Source organism: Hyperolius riggenbachi, chromosome 8 (genome assembly GCF_040937935.1).
Source record: "Hyperolius riggenbachi isolate aHypRig1 chromosome 8, aHypRig1.pri, whole genome shotgun sequence".
Lineage (NCBI taxonomy): Eukaryota > Metazoa > Chordata > Amphibia > Anura > Hyperoliidae > Hyperolius > Hyperolius riggenbachi.
In genome coordinates, this window is record NC_090653.1 from 92,421,406 (window position 1) to 92,441,645 (window position 20,240).

The 20,240-nt window shown below is 45.5% G+C and overlaps 1 protein-coding gene across 1 annotated transcript in view; it reads left to right on the top strand.

Moving 5' to 3' along the window:
- Positions 1 to 13,701, top strand: part of LOC137528264 (endothelin receptor type B-like) — a 91,189-nt gene extending 77,488 nt beyond the window's left edge. Inside the window, exon 8 of the mRNA XM_068249548.1 lies at positions 13,447 to 13,701. Coding sequence (XP_068105649.1) covers positions 13,447 to 13,596 — 150 coding nt within the window. The 3' untranslated portion in view covers positions 13,597 to 13,701. The remainder of the gene's footprint in view (positions 1 to 13,446) is intronic.
- The last annotated feature ends 6,539 nt before the right edge of the window (positions 13,702 to 20,240 follow it).

The window sequence follows — 20,240 nt, forward strand, 5'->3', positions numbered from 1 at the left end:
GTTAGCTGCAAGTGACTAGGTTTAATGTTTCTGCTAGTTATCATCACATAGAGGGGTGGCATTCATCACCAATGTCTTCCAGTTCATGCTGCAAGCTAGCAATGTGCTCTCCATTCTTACTGCTTCTGTGAGGCCTGGCAACTGCTGCTGACAACCCCCACCACCACACTGAAAGGTACCTTTGCCTAGTTTTTACACTAATTCTTGTCAGATTAATGGGTTGCAATCATGTCATCCAATTCATGTTGCAAACAAGCAGTATAGTCTCCATTTCTACAGCCAGGAGCCTAAACTTCAATAACAGAGCTGGCACACAACATCTTGGTCAGTATATTCAAGATGAATACAGAGGCGCCCAAAGGATAAAATTATCATACATTCAAATCTTAAAGTGGGGGTACTGGATGACTTACCTCCCCAATGATGACAGATTGCAATTGTTCAAAAAATAAAGCAATTTGTTCTTACTCCAAAAATACACTTTGCAACGTGTTTCACGGGTCTACAGCCCACTTCCACAGGCAACATAAAAATAGGAGCAACCGATTTTTCATAGAGAGGGTTTAGCGCCTCTTTTGACAGGCACTAAACCCGCTGTATGAAAAATCGCTTGCTCCTATTTTTATGTTGCCTGTAGAAGTGGGCTGTAGACCCGTGAAACACGTTGCAAAGTGTGTTTTTGGAGTAAGAACAAATTGCTTTATTTTTTGAACAATTGCAATCTGTCATCATTGGGGAGGCAAGTCATCCAGTACCCCCATTTTAAGATTTTAATGTATGATAATTTTATCCTTTGGGCGCCTCTGTATTCGTCTTGAATATACTTGTATCCACTGGTTGGATGGGTGTGATCACCCTTTTCCTTTCTATGGAGAGCGACCTCTTAGCCTGAGAGGGGACAGGCCTAAATTCCCCGCAAGCGAGATCAGTGGTTGCCTAGACTCGACGGCAACCTATACTTGTGAGTAGCATTTCTTTATTTGAAACAGAGACTGTAAAATAACTATAATACACTATTGGGGCTCTCGTTTTTCTCCCATTTGTCTTAACATCTCGGTCAGGTCCTCCTGCCTTAAGCCTACTACTTACGCAACATATATATTTACTTTCGGGTGCCATTGCTGATCATGTTATCCAGATCATGCTGCCAACCAGCAATGTGTTTTCACTGCCAATAGCTGACCTGAGGCCACACAGCTCACATCCTTGATACACTACTGAATTCTCTGATTGGTTAAAGGGGCACTACAGCAGAATTTAGTCTATTCGGCTTTCCCTGGTACCATGTTTCTATTAGGAAGAGCAACACATATTCGATAGTGCTTCTGTTTACAAAGGTGGTCTGGATACGATTTATAGCTCTCATACAGATCCTGGCATCTTCAAGGCAAGGGAAGTGATGTACTCAGTGTTCAGTTAGGCTGTGTGAAAACAACGAACTCTCTCCTCTCAAAGCTCCATTTTCCTAATGCCTGGTACACACCATGCAATTTCCCATCAGATAGACGGGTCAAATCGTTAATTTCCAGCAGGTCCTATCCGATTTCCGATAATTTTTCTGATCAATTTTCAGATCACTTTTATACACGATAGATCAGAAAAACTAATAGAAATCAGATCGGACCTGTCGGAAGTTATCTATTCGACCATCTACCTGACTGGAAATTGCATGGTGTGTACCAGGCATTATGTCTTGAAAAGTGTTAGGTAAATAAACAGGCCGCCTGTTTATTTACAAGAAGTTTTGAATCAGGATGATACCATTTATTGGCTAACTTAGAGATGGATAAACAGTGAGCTTTCGATTTATAAAAAGCCTTCGTCGGACTGGTTCCTGACCAAAACTGAAAAACACAGCTTATATACACTGACATACAGAGGAGAAACATTCTTTAGCAAACATAAATGTAATTAGATGCCTTAACTGTTACTGAGGAGGCTTTCCCAGGCATCCTATCTAAATTGATAAGATCAATAGAATCCTCAACATGACATAAAGCAGACTCTGGTGATGGGTAGACATCGTAAATTCCGAATTCAAATGGAAACTGGCCTGGTTACATGCACCATTAATTCTAAGCTTAAGAGAATTGTGGCATTTAAAGCCAGCACCTGAAAGCAAATAAAATGAATAGTGACAGTGAATTCCATCTTACACAGCATATGGCACAAAAATGAATGAAAAGATAGAAAAATTAAAAGAATTGTGGCATTTAAAACCCATCGTACCAGCACAAGAAGTTAGAGTCCTTGTTTAAACCATCTTCTACAGTTTTGAACCAATGTATAAACTTAGTTTTTTGTGTTAGTCTCATGTTTCCCGATTTGAAGACACCCATTAATACAGTGACGCGAAAATCGCTTAACCACTTAAGGACCACGGGATTTTCTGCTGATCGGTGCTGCGTGGACTCTCCAGCCCGCAGCACCGATCAGGAAATAGCCAGGGCAATCAGACTTTCCCCCCTTTTTTCCCCACTAGGGGGATGTCCTGCTGGGGGGGTCTGATCGCCGCCGGCTACCCGCACTTTCCGGGGTGGGGCTCTCCAAAGCCCCCTCCGCAGCGCTTTCCGCCATCCCCGGCTTTCCCTCCCTCTCCCTTACCCTGTGAGTGGCGCAGGACGGATATTCGTCCTGCGCCTGATAGGATAGGCTTCTGCCTATCAGATGCCGGCGATCCCCGGCCTATCAGATGCCGGCGATCCCCGGCCAATCAGAGGCCGGGGATCGCCGATCTACGTCACGGCGCAGCAGCGCCGTGTGATGTAAACAGCGGGGATTTCTTCCCCGCATATTTACATTATGCGTGCGAGCCGCGATCGGCGACTCGCACACTGTTCACGGAGACAGTCTCCGTGAACTAGCATGGAAAGGCCGCTCGATCTCATGCTATACCACTAACGACCCGCCGACGCCTATGGGCGTTAGGTGGTCGTTACTGTGTCCAGGTAAACAAAAGTGTGTTGGTATTGGGAGATCAGTATATTTTGTAATATCCTTTTTCCTGCTGTTAATAGTGGATCTGTGGTGTGTCATGCGATCACGCAGTGGTTGACTTATTTCTCCCACATAAATTCCTTTGGGGCATTTTGCACACATGAGCATGTATACCACATTAGATGAGTCGCAGGAAAAGGTGCCTTGTACTTTGTATTCCTGTTGTGTACCTGGTATTAGTATCCTGTCAGTGGAATGGATGTGTTTACAGGTTCCACACTTTTTCCCTCGGCAGGGGAATGTTCCATTCTGTTCTTGCCTATTTAAGGCACTCCTCACTATCATCTGCTTAAGATTGGGTGGCTGTCGGAACGCTAGGAGGGAAGGTTCAGGGAATATCTTTTTCAGTCTCTGATCCTTGTGTAGAACAGGATGAAGTTCTTTTGCAATCTTTCTTAAGATTTCCAGGCGTGGGTTGTAGGCTACTACCAGTGGGACACGGCTCTCTTCCTGGCTCTGCTTGTACTCCAGGAGCTGAGTCCTAGGGATATTGTTAGCTTTCTTGATTTGCGTCTCAGCCATTAGAGGATTGTATCCCTGTTTTATGAAATTCTTCTTCAGGTAATCCAGGTGTTTGTCTTTGTCATCCTTGTCAGAACAGATCCGATTGCATCTTATTGCCTGGCTGTAAATTATGGAATTCTTTATATGTTTGGGGTGGAAACTGTCATACCAGAGGTATGTGGGACGATCCGTCGGTTTGCGGTACATGGACGTTTGTAAGCTGTTCTCTCTGATGTATATGGTGGTGTCAAGAAAGTTAATCTCCCTATGAGAGTAGCTCAATTTCAGTTTGATTGTGGGATGGAAGGCATTGAAGTTCCTGTGAAATTGGATTAGATCCTCCTCACTTGCAGACCAGATGATCAAGATGTCGTCGATAAAACGGAAGTAGGCCATGGGTTTTATATGACAAGTATTCAGGTATTCTTCTTCAATCTTTGCCATGAAGAGATTTGCGTACTGCGGTGCAAACCGTGAGCCCATTGCCACTCCCATTTGCTGTAAATAGAGGTCCTCTCCAAAAGTGAAATAATTGTGGGTGAGAACGAATCTCATTAGTCCAGCAATTGAGTTTATAGGTGTGCCCAAACCTTGAAGATATTTACGACAGGCCACAATACCATCATTGTGGGGAATGTTGGTGTACAGAGACTCTACATCCATAGTGGCAAGAATGGTGCCTCCAGGCACTGGGCCAATGGCTGCCAGTTGGTTCAGGAGGTGTGTAGTATCCTGTATGTAGCTGGGTCTTTTACAGACTAGAGGCTTCAAAATGTTTTCCAACCACCCTGAGATATTCTCTGTGAGAGTTCCATTCCCTGAGATTATGGGCCTGCCTGGGTTCTCCTCTTTGTGGACTTTGGGAAGCATGTAAAAGCAGGCGGTTCTCGGCTTTTCCGGAATAAGAGTCTGTACATGAAGCCTGGTGTTTACAGGCAATTTCTTTACCATCCTAATGAGTGCCATCCTGTACCTTTTTGTTGGGTCCTCCTGTAATTTGGCATAGTGCATGGTGTTAGACAACTGTCTTTGTGCCTCCTGGATATAGTCACTGGTATTCATGATGACTATGGCACCCCCTTTATCCGCTGGTTTAATAATAATGTCCTTATTCTCCTTAAGGGATGTGATAGCTTGTTGCTCTTTCAATGTTATGAGCCAGTGTTTTTCTTTTATTCAGAACCCTGTCAGAGATTTGGCGTCTAAATTTGTTGATGTATTTGTCCAGGATAGGATTTTTTCCAGCTACAGGGGTCCATCCGCGTTTTTTTGTGGATCTGGTGTGTGTTGGCTCATTATCAGTAGTGTTGCAAGATTCCTTGTCATAGTAGTGTTCCTTGAGACGTAGCTTCCTGAAGAATTGTTCCATATCACCACAGAGTGCAATCTTGTCTATGGGCTTTGCAGGGCAAAATGACAGGCCTTTGGACAGTACTGCCATTTCAGCTTCAGTGGCCTGATAATAGGAAAGGTTAATGACACCTGTGGGTTGCTCTTTCTCTGCTGCTGCGGTATCCAGGTGTCCACTCTTTATTTTGAGTCTCTGAAGTTTTTTCTTCTTGTTTACCTAAGACATCCTAAAGCACTATACTTGCTGCTGACTGAACTTGCAATAGGAGAACAGGGCAGGTTTTGTGCTGAGTGAGAGAAGAATACTTTTAGATTTGCAGCAGATTCGACTATCAGATTTCTGTCAGACGCCTGTCAAGTCGAATCTGGCAGGAATCTATCTGATGTGTGCCACACACTAGGAACAGATTTCCAATAGATTTCAGAATTACATCTATTGGAAATTGATCTAAAGGCATTATTAGATCCAATGCAACTCTATGGACAATCGATCTGCTGCAGCAGCAGCTCGACTTAGATTTTCCATCCAGTCAGATAGATCAAATTGATTGATCGATTTGCAGCCTATTTCGAATGATTTAATCGGCTGATTTGATGGAATCGATTTCCGATCTATCGATTTGATAGAATCAATCAATCGATTGATGGCTGCAATCAACAAATGTATGGGCCCTATAACTGAGTAGGTTGCTTCCCTTGCCTTTTTAGTGATGCCAGGATCTGTATCTTAGCTATAAACTATCCTATATAGATGACCTTTGCTAAAATTTCCAAGTTGTGATAAAGCAGCGTTTCTGGGGAAGACCGATTTTCCGAGGCTGATTTCCGATAACCACTGCAGAAAGACAATTCCCCATCGGAAACTCGGTAATCAGTATTCCGCTGAAAAATTTTCCGACCATCCCTAATCAGAATTAATACAGTAATTGCAGTGTAGTGATGAGCGTAATGACCTAATTACAATTACACAAAATTTCACGTAATTCACAAAATTACAATTAAGGCCGAAATAGAAATTTCGTGAATTTCACAAAATTACGCAAAATTTTGTGTTCATGGGGTATTTCATAATTACAATTTTTTTCGTAATTATGATGGTTTGCATAACACAAACAAATCAGACTTTCATGTTTAACACACAAATTCAACCTTTCTTAAAATTGTGTTCAAGTCCAGAGGATACATTTAAAGTGACAGCACTTGCAGGTACCTTTGCCTTATCAGATATTGCAAGGCCCAAAACCAAGTGTCTCAACAGGACAGCTAAGTGCACCATGGCAAAGCGCACCTGTCTTAACCACCCTGGCGTTCTATTTCCCCAGGATTTCCGTGCAAAAAGTGCTTCAATTAATTTCCCATAATTTTCAACCAATTTTTTTTTTTTTGCAATCTTTTTTTTTTTGTATTGAATTCAATACAGGTTATTGTATTGAATTAAATTTTTTTAAAAAAAGTGTTTGCTGCGAGATTTTGATGATGCTGTGTGACACTGGTTCCATCAACGCCGATCGACGGGGGACATGTGATCTCCAAGGGAGAAGCAAAATCCGCCAAGGGACATGGAAGAAGGCACCGGGGAAGCTATCAGAGGTACGCGACGAGGAATCAGCATGTCAATGGTGAGTATAAGACCCAGATGTATAGCCAGATGTATAGCCAGGTATAGTTAGCCAGATGTATAGCCAGGTATAGTTAGCCAGATGTGCAGCCAGGTGTAGTTAGCCAGATGTATAGCCAGGTATAGTTAGCCAGATGTATAGTTAGCCAGATGTGCAGCCAGGTGTAGTTAGCCAGATGTATTAGCCAGGAATAGTTTAGCCAGATGTTTTGCCAGGTATATAGGGAGCAAGATGTTTGCCAGGTGTATAGAAGACAGATGTGCAGCCAGGTGTATAGGAGACAGATGTGCAGCCAGGTGTATAGGAGACAGATGTGCAGCCAGGTGTAGGGAGTCATATGTATAGGGAGCCAGGTTTGCGGGTGCCTCTGCCCCCCCCCCCCCATTGCCCCCGATGCCCCCTGACTCTGGCCGGGTGTCCCTTCTGTGGGGGGGCTCCCCTTCTGTGCTGGCTGGTAGTGGCCGGTGGGGATCCCCTCTGTGGGGGGATCCCCATACTGTGCGTGCAGGTGGCTGGGTGGCCCTTCTGTGTGTGTGGGGGATATCCCCTTCTATGGGGGCTAGTCATGGTCTGTCGGGGACACCCCCTTCTGTTGTGGGGGGGAGGTGGGTGTCCCCATCTATGAGGGCTGTGGGTGGCCTCTCCCTCCTCTTCCCCCCATCCCTTCCGATCCCCCGTGCCCCCCCCCCCCCCAATCCCGTGTCTCCCCCGTCAGAAGCCCTGATCTACTCACCTGAGGGCTTGCTCCTGCGGCAGAAGCGGCGCACTTCCTCCTCCATCGCGAAGTCTCGTGTTCTCTGTAATTACTGTACGCGGCTTGGTGACGTCACCAAGCCGCGTACTGTAATTACAGAGACCGGGACTTCGGCGATGGAGATGGAGGGTGTGCATCTCGGCCAGCGCAGGAGAAAGCCCTCAGGTGAGTAAAGCAGGGCTTCTGACTGACAGGGGGGAGACACGGGATGGGGGGGGACACAGGATCGGGGGTGAGGGGGGCACGGGGGACAGAGAGGGAGGAGGGAAAGGCCACCCACAGCTCTCATAGAAGGGGACACCCACCTCCCCCCCCCCCCCCGCACAGAAGGGGGTGTCCCCGACCGGCCAAGACCAGCCCCATAGGGGGGATACCCGCCCCCCCACACACACACTACAGGGTCACCCGCACGCACATTACGGGGATGCCCCCTCCCCCCCCCCCTCCCCACAGAGAGGATCCCCGCCAGTACCGGCCACTACCAGCCAGCACAGAAGGGGACACCCTCCCCCCGCACAGAGGGGATCCCCGCACCAGCCACCCGCAGCACAGCAGGGGACACCCCCCGCCCCCCCCCCACAGAGGGGATCCCCGCACCAGCCACCCGCAGCACAGAAGGGGAATCCCGCATGCTGCTGAGCACATTCTCTGCTCCGATGGCTGCACAGGGATTCCCAGGGTGGCTGGATGCTAGTTCTGCACGCTGTGGGTAGCGCAGATCGCTACCCACAGCGTGCTGACAGGCATCCAGCCATCCTGGGGAATCCCTCTGATGAGGGAAAAGTGCAGCCGGCGGGGCAGAGAAACAATAAATCTCCCTGGCGGTATTGACGAGCTCAGCTCGTCAATACCGCTTTCAGCAAGTTTTTCCTGGACGAGCTGAGCTCGTCAATACCGCCAGGGTGGTTAAGGTGCATACACACATCAGACTATAGTCTTTGGAAAATGAAAGATCACAGACCAATCTTACCACCCTTCATGTAGTATTAAAGCATCTCTACACAGTCTATTCTATGGAGCTGAACTCCCCATCAGAAAAAAATCTTTGCAAGATGCTGCACACAAACATGCTGTACAGACACAAAAGATCAGTATCTGCAAAAGATCTGTTCCTGCCAAAGATCCGTTCCTGCAAAATGCATTCATAGTCTATGAGATCTGCAGATCATCATACACACCTTGTTTAACTGACATTCATCTGCAGATCAGATCCACCAGGATGGATTTTCAGACCTGCCGATGAATGTCAGTTAAACAAGGTGTGTATGATGATCTGCAGATCTCATAGACTATGGATCTTTTGCAGGAACAGATCTTTTGTGTCTGTACAGCATCTTTGTGTGCAGCATCTTGCAAAGATTTTTTTTCTGATGGGGAGTTCAGCTCCATATAAAAGACTGTGGAGGTATGGCTCTCATACTACATGGAAGGGGGTAAGATTGGTCTGTGATCTTTCATTTTCCAAAGACTATAGTCTGATGTGTGTATGAGCCTTTAGAAGTGGCTGCAGATAGAGCCTTCTGATACATTTAAAGCATGTGCAGGGGCCTTTGCATTATCAGTAATTGCAATCAATGAGTGACTTTCCTGAGTTTAGTCACTACCTAAATGTGCATAATTACTATTAGAAACAAAATTACGTTCATTTTTGTAACTAAAATAACTTTGTTTCTATAGAAAACATGAATGTTAAACACGAATTTGCGACAAAACACGAAATTACGAAACCGAAATTTTACTTACGGAATTCCAAATTACGGTTTGTATGGCAATTAAGAAATTACGAATTCGTGTCGTAGCGGCAAAATTTGCGTCCGTAATTAAGGAAACACGAAATTTCGAACATTTCGGCTCAACACTATGGCAGTGTTCTTTTTCCATTGGCACAATCTGATGTCCATGCAAATGCAGAGCATGCAGTATTTTTCCTGCTCTTCAAAAGGAAAGTTGCACAGCAAATGCGGTGATCTGAAATTTTCTTGTGATCCACAAATTTCATTTTTTTTTTTTTTTTACCAGCTTTCTTTTTTCCCACCGTCGGGAATTGAATAGAGAATCCTGCCTGTGCCTGAACTTGAATGATCACCCTGCAGTGTGCACAGTGTACATAGAGAGAATCGCAAACAATTTGTAGTGTGTCTTCCATGCTGATCGTCATTTTCAGTGAAGTGGCCTGACATGGGGGAACATACAAACTGTATACAGACAGCAACTAAAGGTGGCCACTAACGGTCCAATTTCTAGCAAAAAAATCGTTCAAACGATCGGAAATTCTCATCGGATTGGTTGAAAATAATCTCAGTTGATGGGCACAATCGATTATGAATGATTATAAAAATGGTCATCCAATTGGATTTTTGTCAAACCAAAATTTTGATTTTCTTGATTGGTTGTGATAGATAGGAAGCAAAGATTGGTTCGTTGATGGTGTAGTGAACAATTTTTCTTTCGATCAGAATTTCTGATCGCTCAAACAATTTTTCGCTAGAAATTGGACCATTAGTGGCCACCTTAAGATGAGGTTCACATCTGGGACTATACAGTAGTACTGCAAGGCCAGTATTGTTACTGTGTGCTATGTACTTAAGCTGAATGCCATCAATGCTATCATCTGCTGCGTATGTTAGGAGCAGGGGTGCTCATCAGGACTCTCGAATTCGAATGTACCCAAATATCAGGTAGATTTTCATGGTTGCCGAAGTCGAATTTGAAGAGCGATCCTGCTCCCAAATTCAAAGTCGAATTTTCCCGAATAGTGCCTCTCGAGTTCGGCCGTGATCACGGGTTTTAACCCGTGATCACGAATTCGGATTCAGCTACCGTCGCCCAAAACCCGCCGACTTTAAGGGTTAATTGCAAAGCCCCCTTAAATGCCAGAATCACCAAATTTGCAGGTTATGTTAAGAAAAGTGGGAGCAAGGGGAACATTTTTGTTTCAAAAAGACCTTATACTTTTTGAGAAAATCGATTTTAAAAGTTCAAAAAAAAAAAACGATACAGTTAATAGCAAAGGCCCCTTACATCCTAGCAACACCAAATTTACAGGATATGTTAATGTTCTGAGTGTGGGAAATCTGAAAAAAAAAATGACGTGGGGTCCCCCCTCCTGAGCCTCTGTAACCCCTTGTCCCCATGTAGGCTGGGATAGCCAGAATGCGGAGCCCCGGCCAACTGGGGCTTCGCACCCTGAGCTATACCAGCCCGCATGGTCCAAGGTATGAGGGGGGCTTCGGGGGGAGGGGCGGCCAAACCTCCCCCTCCCCCTCGGAGCCCTTGTCCAATCCATGGACAAGGGGCTCTTCCCCACCTCCGGTGCCCCAAAAGTAGGTGGGGGCGATGACTCCCTGGGGGGGTTCATGGTGGCATCTGGGAGTGCCCTTTAAGAAGGGGACCCCAGATGCCCACCCTTCTCCAAGGAGAAATGAGTATAGGGGTACAAAGTACCCCTTACCCATTTCCACAAAGTGTTAAATGAAATAAAAAACACAACCACAGGAAAAGTATTTTAATAATCTTAATTAACCAGAAATACTTACCTGTTCTTTTTGTATTGAATCAAATGAATCGGTTCAGAGCTGATTAATTCGATGCAATACAAAAAGGACCAGCTCATTGATGAGCCGGTTACTATATCTTAGAATGCGTCCTGTGCAGGACGTATAGCGCCGGCTCCTGCTGTCTCTCCCCACCTGCCTGCACCTATCACCCTCACCTAGGCTGGCACCCGGTGCACCAGGTGCCAGGCTAGGTGAGGGTGACAGGTGAGGAGGCGGGGAGGACAGCGGGAGACGGCGCTATACGTCGGCAGGACGCATTGTTAGGTATAGTATAGGTAATTTCCGTGGGGGATCTTCAATCAACTTAATTGAAGATCGCAAGATAGAGGATACTGTATACGTTGGATCATTACCGAGGATATTGCGGTGGGATTTTTTTTTAAAGGTACAGGTAAGTATTTCTGGTTAATTAAGATTATTAAAGGACTTTTTTCGTGGTTGTGTTTTTATTTCATTTAACCTTTTGTGGAAATGGGTAAGGGGTACTTTGTACCCCTATACTCATTTCTCCTGGGAGGGGGGTGGGCATCTGGGATCCACTTCTTAAAGGGGACTCCCAGATGCCACCATGTACCCCCCCAAAGGGAGTCATTGCCCCACCTCCTCCGGGGACACCGGAGGTGGGGAAGAGCCCCTTGTCCATGGATTGGACAAGGGCTCCGGGGGGGAGGGGGAGGCTTGGTATCCACAGACATGAGATTCTGATTTGGCAGCGCAACGACAATCGCGGCAGGAAACCGATTGCGGTTGCGTTTTCGTTTCTCACGGCTGTTCCGTGACAGCCCTTAAAGAGTCTGAAGCGAGAATAAAACTCGCTTCAGCTCTTATATTCAGCAGGGGCATGTGTGCCCCTGCTAAAACGCCGCCATCACGTGGCTAAACGGGGGTCCCTTACCTCCTAAATCCCCTCGTGGAGTCCCGGGGATCTCTTCCTGGTAAAGGCAGGGCTAATGGCCGCAGCCCTGCCTCCACGCGCGTCTATCCGCCTCTCCCCCGCCCCTCTCAGTCTTCCTTCGCTGAGAGGGGCGGGGGAGAGGCGGCGATGCGCCGCTGATAGACGGCGCTGAGGCAGGGCTGCAGCCGTTAGCCCTGCCTCAAGAGCAGCAAAATCTACGACCAAGTTGGCCGTGGATTTTGCAGGGGGGGATTTGGGAGGTAAGGGACCCCCGTTTAGCCGTGGGATAGTGGCGTTTTAGCAGGGGCACACATGCCCCTGCTGAATATAAGCTCTGAAGCAAGATTAATTATCGCTTCAGTGTCTCTTTAAGCAGCAACATTCCATATATGATCTGGGAGGGACAACAGACCACATTAAAGTAACAATTGCTAAGGCACATATTAAGCTTGTTAACTGCCATCATTTGTGGGGATTAGTGTAGCTGGGAGGGCCCCAGGGAACAGTGTAGTTTAACCACTTTACCCCCACCCGTACGGATTTCTCCGTCCCTTTTTCCATCCTTTAACCCCCAGGGACGGAGAAATCCATACTTTGCGCACTCCCGCCGCTGCCCGCGCTCCCGATCGTAAACACGCCGCCCGCCGCTAGTAAACACGCCGCCGCCCGCTCGCCCAGAGATCAACGAACGGGAAAATCCATTCCCGTTTGTTGATCTAAGCCCCGCAATGATCCGCTGCCGCTCGGCTGAGCAGCGCGATCATTGTGAGCAATAACAAACTCCCAGCCTCTTTCTACTTCCTGCAAGCGTCCGGAAGGACGCTTGCAGGTCGCATGAAACAAAAAGTTACTGTTGCCATCTTGTGGCCAAATAGTAAAACTACACCCTAAGCATTTTTTAGACACAAATAAACTAGTTTTACACAAAAAAATTAACTCCTTACCTCCCACACTCCCCAATTTTTAATTTTTTTTTGTAATTAAAAAAAAATAAAAAATTTACAATTTAAAAAAATACATAAATAGTTACCTTAGGGACTGAACTTTTTAAATATTTATGTCAAGAGGGTATAACACTGTTACTTTATAAACTGAGGGCTTGTAATTAGGGATGGACGCAAAACTGAAAAAAATGCACCTTTATTTCCAATTAAAATATTGGCGGCAAACATTGTGATAGGGACATAATTTAAACGGTTTTATAACCGGGATAAATAGGCATATACATTTAAAGGGTTTTAATTACAGTAGCATGCATTATTTAAAAACTATAAAGGCCGAAAACTGAAAAATAATAAATTTTTTCCCACATTTTTTCCTATTTTCCCATTAAAACACATTTAGAATAAAATTATTCTTGGCATAATGTCCCACCTAAAGAAAGCCTAATTGGTGGCGAAAAAAACAAGATATAGTTCATTTCATTGCGATAAGTAATGATAAAATTATAGACGAATGAATGGAAGGAGCGCTGAAAGATGAAAATTGCTCTGGTGGTCAGGGGGTAAAACCCCTCAGTTGGGAAGTGGTTAAGAGATAGACAGCTTGTGGGAGAAGCTCCACAAGATGCTCCTGTACCATGGACGTACCAGGTGTAGCATTTAGCATATATTTTTTTCTCCTGTTGTTGTCCTCTAAACCTAGGTGTGTCTTATAGTCCAAGAAATACGGTGCTATGTACAAGTTTGTTTTTTGTTTAACCCCTTTTATGTTTACAATTCAGCTAAGGTAATTGTTAAATCTCTATCTTTTAATCTCTTCTATTTGCAGTACTATCTATGTTGCTGTTGCCACAGGCCACGCCTCGACATTACTCCTAGGGATGGAGAAAGCTCCGGTGGGACATGGAAGTCTAATAGTGATGACCTGATTTTAGATCGCAGCAATTCTCAACGGACTTTCAAAGAGAGCTGTTCCTGAAAGCCAGCAGAAAACAAATTAACATCATGGACCAGATATTACTTTTGCCAAAATAATACCATCTCTAAGTAAACACTAGGCTACCGCCAGTAGGAATCCCTATATATGACTTCACAGCGTACACCTAGAACCAGGGGCTGATCTGCCCTGACACAGCCTGAGGTGTTTTATTCAGGCGGCAGATTGGCTGGGGGTGACACTGGGCACAACATGGGGAATGACACTACAGCCCGCATGCCCCTCTCGCTTGCCTATCCGCCTGCTCACTCGCATGCCCGCCTGCTATGAAAGGAGGGGAGATCGGGACCAACTGCCGGGAGAGCCGCAGACACCACCGCTGGAGCTGGAGGGAGATAAGTGACACGCTATACTGGGGGCATCAGGGCACCTAAACTTAACTAGCTGTACTGGGGCTTTTATGCCTGGCTACCTATACTGGTAGAAACTATACCTGGCTACCTATACTGGGGGCACTTATACCTGGATACCTATATTGAGGCACCTATGTCTGACTACCTATACTGGGGGCACCTATGCCTTGCTACCTATACTGGGATTCAATTATACCTGAATACCTACACTGGGGGCAACTATACCTGGCTACCTCTACTATGGGCACCTAAACCTGACTACCTATACCTGATTACCTATACTGGGAACACCAATGCCTGGCTACCTATACTGGTGACAGCTATGCTTGACCACCTTTACTGGGGGCACCTATCACCTATACTTGGCTACCTATACTTGGGGCACCTGTACCTATACTGAGGGCAATTATACCTGACTACCTATACTGGGGGCATCTACACTTGGATCACTGGCGTAACCATAGGGGATGCGACCCCTGCCGTCGTGGGGGGGCCCCCCTAGGGCCCGCTCAGGGACTTTTGGGGGGGCAGGAGGGGTCGCAGCATAAGAGGAGAGTGTGGAAGATCAGTGGGGAGGGGGGAAATTCCCCCCCCCCCCCCTCACCTCGGGCTCTCCTCTCAGCGCTCCCCCTCCTGTAATCATTGGTGGCAGCAGCAACGGCAGGCTGAATACATTACCTACTTCTCGCCGGATATCTTCCGTTCTCTAAGAGCTTCATGCAACTTCCTGTGTAAACAGGAAGTTGCTCTAAGAGATCGGAAGACCTCCAGCGAGAAGGAGGTAATGTATTCAGCCTGCCGCTGCTGCTGCCTGCTGCCACCAATGATTACAGGAGGGGACCGCTGAGAGGAGAACCCGAGGGGAGGGAGGGGGGGAATGTCCCCCCTCCCTGCCGAACTGCCACACTCTCCTCTTATGCTGCGACCCCACCTGCCCCCCAAAAGTCCCTGAACGGGCCCTTGGGGGGGGGGGATTTTTTTTTGCAGGGGGGCCCGGGATTTCTAGGTACACCCCTGACTTGGATACCTATATGGGGGGCATCTATGTCTGGCTACCTATACTGGGGGCACCTATACTTGGCCACCCTTACTGGGTGCACCTGTTCCTGGTTACCTATACTGAGGGCAACTACACTTGGCTACCTATACTGGGGGCACCTATTCCTGGCTGCCTATACTGGGGGCAACTATACCTGGCTGCCTATACTGGGGGCAGCTATACCTGGCTACCAATACTGTACTGTGGGCACAATACTGGAGGCTCCCTATACTGGGGGCACCTATGCCCGGCTTCCTATACTAGGGGCATCTATGCCTAGCTACCTATCTATACTGAGGGCGGGAAGGGGGGGGGGGTGTATCCTCATAAATTTGATTCCGGCATTAAAAAGTCTAAAACTAGCCCTGCCTGGAAGATCAAATGACCAAGTACTTTTAATGAAGATCACAGGGCCATGTGTTGGGAAAACTAGTCATTACCCCTCAAGGATTAGTAGTAACCTCTGTCAAAGCAGATAAAAATAATTAAAATAAAATCATCTTTAACTGAAATTGTATTTATTTATGTAGTATTTTATTTGCATTTACTTTCCTAAAGGGTTGTGAGAGGCTAATTACAACTTTCTAGTTTACTTTGGCAGTCTAATCAAGAGGTGTTGCTAGGATCCTGGAAGATCCAGTGCACCTTAGGAAAGATTTACTGCAAAAAGTGGGTGTGGCCATGCATCAGACAATGGTCATGATGGATCATGGGTAAAGTGTAATGTACATGAACCTAGCAACAGTTGGTTACTTCAGCTGAGTACCAGATAGCACGTGTACATATCTTAAGACCTCTTTAACATGGGAGGGTGAAGATGGTGAATCCACCACCTGTCTGCTGCTGTAATGCATCAGCTGGGTGCTGGTGCAATGCACACCTGTGAAGTAGCGTGGAGCTGCTGACCGTGATCAGAAGAAAAAGCCATTCAGAAGAGGTCCCATACTACTTCAAGATTCCAGCAAATCAGCCCCGGACCATCACACTCCCACCACGTATGACTGCTTGAATCTTTGTCTTAAATGCTATGTTGCATTTATTAGATAACAGCATGCACAGTCCACAGAATATAAAAGTCTTGAGGTTCAATAAGATGTGTTCTGGCAAAAGTATGTTGAGACTTTATATTCTTTTTGGTCAACAGTGGCTTTCACTTTGGAGCTCTTTCATGCATCCCAGTTTCTTTCTTCTGGTTGAGTCATGAACACTACATGACTGAGGGAAATAAGACACCAGAACAACATCTAATGATGAACTGCAGGCCTTGTTACCTCTTGGATAAGTCATCACTGTGCTCTTGGGGTAATTCTTGTAGGCCTGCCACTGGTGGTAAGGATTACCACTGTTCCATGAAGTAATAATAATAATCAGAAACGGGACAAGCTCCTCCAGCACCAAAAGCTGAGACCCCAAAGTGCGCCCCTCCGTCCCTCCCACCCCAGCTGTCACACACTGATTGCTATTAGACTGAGAGCCTCCAGCCCTCCCAACCCCTTAATCTCTAGTTATCTGGCTTGCAGTCACTGCCATGTATCCCCTTTTCTTATTTCTCTCTGCTTTAAACACAACAGGGGAATGATAGCTGAGTGAGTTGTGCACCCCCCACTACACTGTGCCTTGAGGCTGGAGCCTCTCTCGCCTCTGCGTCGGCCCTGATAATAATAATAATAAATATTATTATTATTCCTATATAATAATTCCTATATTTGTATAGCGCTTTTCTCCTGTCCGCTTGCAAGGCAGCCACAAGAGCGCACTCACTAGGCAGTAGCAGTGTCAAGGTGGCCACACACCATACAATTTCATGCAATCTGGCTGTACAATCAATCACCAAGTGCTGTTATACAACATGGATGTTGGTAAAATTGTATAAAAATTGTAGTCAGATTGCATGAAAATTGTATGGTGCATACATGGTACATGGTATGGTGCATACATGGTACAATTTTCATTTTTTTTTCGATTAGACAATTTAGTTCGATTATTCAGTTAGATTGAATATAAAGATTTTTCCAGCATGTCCGATCAGATTTTTCTCGAAAAAAACGGGATAATCGTTCGAATTTCTTGATTGGAAAAAAAAAATATTTTCAACTTTCATTTGATTCAATCATTTAGATCGAATAAACAGAAAAATCAAACATTTTTATTGTATCGTGTATGGGCACAATTAGGGAAACTTGCCCAAAGAACTTACTGAACAGGCAGAGCTGAGATTTGAACCCAGGTCTCCTGTGTCAGAGGCGGAGCCCTTAACTTTGGTTAAGAAGGTAAAATGGTTTTTATGCCCAGAAAAATGAGTTTAAAAACCATTTTTTTTTTATTTTTAAAATCAATTTTCTCAAAAACTCCAAGGTCTTTTTGAACATTCTTCTTGTAACTTGTACCCACTATTCTTCTTAACATGTGTAGCAATTTTGATAGCAACACCATGTATGTGGTCCTTGTTTTTCACCGCCAAAATCGTGGTAATAATTAAGTACGAAAGCAATTACACTATTCCTGAAAAATGTCGCATTATGATGTGTAATTGCGTATTACGATGCATAATTACACAGGGCATAAGTATTTGAATTTTGGTGACATTCTGGTCAAGTCAATAGTATCACATAAAGGGCTTGATTCACAAAGTGGTGCTAACTGTGTGCACGCTTGTGAAAAGCCCCTTATCACGCCTAAACTTACTGTGCGCGCCCTAATTAGCACTCACGCTTAAGTTTTGCATTTGTGCGCAAAGTTTAGCGCTGCCCAGTGTGCGCGATGACGCACCCGATGAGCCTATAAAGGCACATTGGGTGCGCCATTTTTGTCGCACCCGGTGCTAAATTTTGTGCGCATCGGGCTTTGCGCGCGCAAAGTTTTTGAGTGCGATACTTTGCGCGCGATCTGATTTAGCTTGTTGGGTGCTAACTACTTAGCTCCCTAGTTAGCACGCCCAAAGCCTTTAGGCGTGCTGCTAACTAGGTTAGCACCAGTTAGTGAATCAGGCCCATAGAATCACATTTACAATATGTGCCTTTTGTGAACCACATAAGAGGATAGCCATATGAGCAGCAATGCAAACAGCCAGAACGCACCTATTTTTTCCTAGTACTGCACAGACGTCAAAGTACGAATGGTGGTGAGTCCTTCTTCCATATCAATATAAGATAATAAGATAATTTTTATTTGAATTTTTCATATAAGTAAAAATAACATAACAAAGAAAAAACAAGCCAAAACTACAGTCTGTCCAGAAGGTGGCCAATAAAGACATAGTAAGTAAACAGTATTACAATCATTTTTGAGTCAAGTGGGATGTTGATATGGTAATTTCCATAGAGTTCATAATTCTTGGATTAAATCCAACACAAAATATATGCATTCAATCTGTATGATTTTTAACAGTTCTAGCTATATCACTGGTAGTCTTGTACAGAAATATGAATGTCCAGATTGTGAATCGTGGAATCAAAGGCGTCAACCCATCTACTCCAAACGTTGTCAAATTTTGTAAATTGGTTCCTCACGTGAGCTTAACCTTTTCGGGACCGGCCGCCTACCCCCCTTAAGGACCAAGGCATTTTGCGCGGGAGGGGGGTGCGTGCGTTTGGGGGGGTCAGGCGGCCGGATCCCGTGTGTGGCTGGCTGGATTGGTGTTCCCCCATGGTGGCCTGTGCCCCCCCCCCCCTTCCGCCAGCAGCCTTCACTTACCTTCCAGGCTCCAGCGATGAGCCGCACGGGACCCTCTTCTCCGGCCGGCATCTCCGTTCTGACGATCAGTTCCGGGTCGCGGCTTGATGACGTCATCAAGCCGGAACCCGGCGCTGATGTCAGATGGAGCGGAGATGCCGGCCAGAGCGGAGGGGGGTGCTGATCGTCGAGGGAACGGCAGGGAGGTGAGTGGATCCTCTTCTTTTCCCCCCTGCCGCCGCAGCTGTCAAACTGATCAATACGATCCGACGGCGATCGTAGTGATCACGTGATCAGCAGCCATACACGATGGCTGCTGATCACTCGGGGGAGATGTCGGCTGTCATATGACATCTTAATCTCTCCCTCCGGGTGCGCACGATCGCGTCGGGAGCGGAAATTGCGGGCCGGCGTAGATTCTACGCCACATCAGGCTAGAACAGCCACAAGTGCGGCGTAGAATCTAATGCACGCAGTCCCGAAAAGGTTAAACAGCGGTAGGGCTTGATTAATTAGTCTTTTCCATTGCATCAGAGAGGGAGGAGATGGTAATTTCCATTTCAAGACTATATTTTTCCTAGCATAGAATAATAGAATTCTTAATAGGATTAGCTGGTTCTTAGAACAGGCTATATCTTCCACCATTCCCAACATACAGTGTTTAAAATCAAGGATAACTGGTAGAGAAAGCTTATCTCTAATAAAATGTATCACTGACTTCCAGTACTTGTTGACCAATGAACAGTGTCATACACCAGTGCAAGAAATCTACATTAAGAGCTTTACACTTAAAACGATTTTCATGGATTGGACTCATTTTGGACAAACATCCTGGTGAGAGCTATGACTGATGTAGCCATTTTATGTTGATAGGTCTGTCATTAGATGCTATGACTATTATGGGAAAGCTTTCCACTAATTCCTTCTAATTCTCTTGTGTCAAGGAGTCAGCCTTTTGCCATTTTTCCCTGATGTTTTGTATTTTTTGATCAGTACCTTGGGTCATAAGGAAGGTGTACAAGGTGGTGGTTTGTTTCGATTTTTCTTGACTTAAGAGTAGTCTTTCTAAGTTTGAAGGTGCCAGCATAACATTAGCCGTTCCTAATTGTGTTTTAATGGCATGTCTCAACTGAAAATATCTAAATAGAGCATGTCTGGGTAAGCTAAATTCTGATCTTAGAGTATTAAAATCCTTAAAAGTACTCCCTGTAAAAAAACGGTGAAATATTTGATATCATGGTTGTGCCAAAAGGATATATCTGGGACAGATTGTAGTTCCGAAAGGTTCAGATTACCCCATAACGGCAAATTTTGCGATACATATTGGGCGGGTTCTCCAAGAAGTTTACGGGTCTTTTTATATATTTTGATAGTGGTTTGGATTAGGTTAGTACCTTCCTGGTCATTTACCACCCTGTACCTATATATAGCTCCACATAGAGATTCATAAGATCCTGCAATATCCGCTTCTGCTGCCAGACTAGAATCCCTCCTATCCCCACCCAGCCAACTTTGTATAGGTATTAATTGTGATGCCAAGTAGTACTTGAAGAAATGAGGAA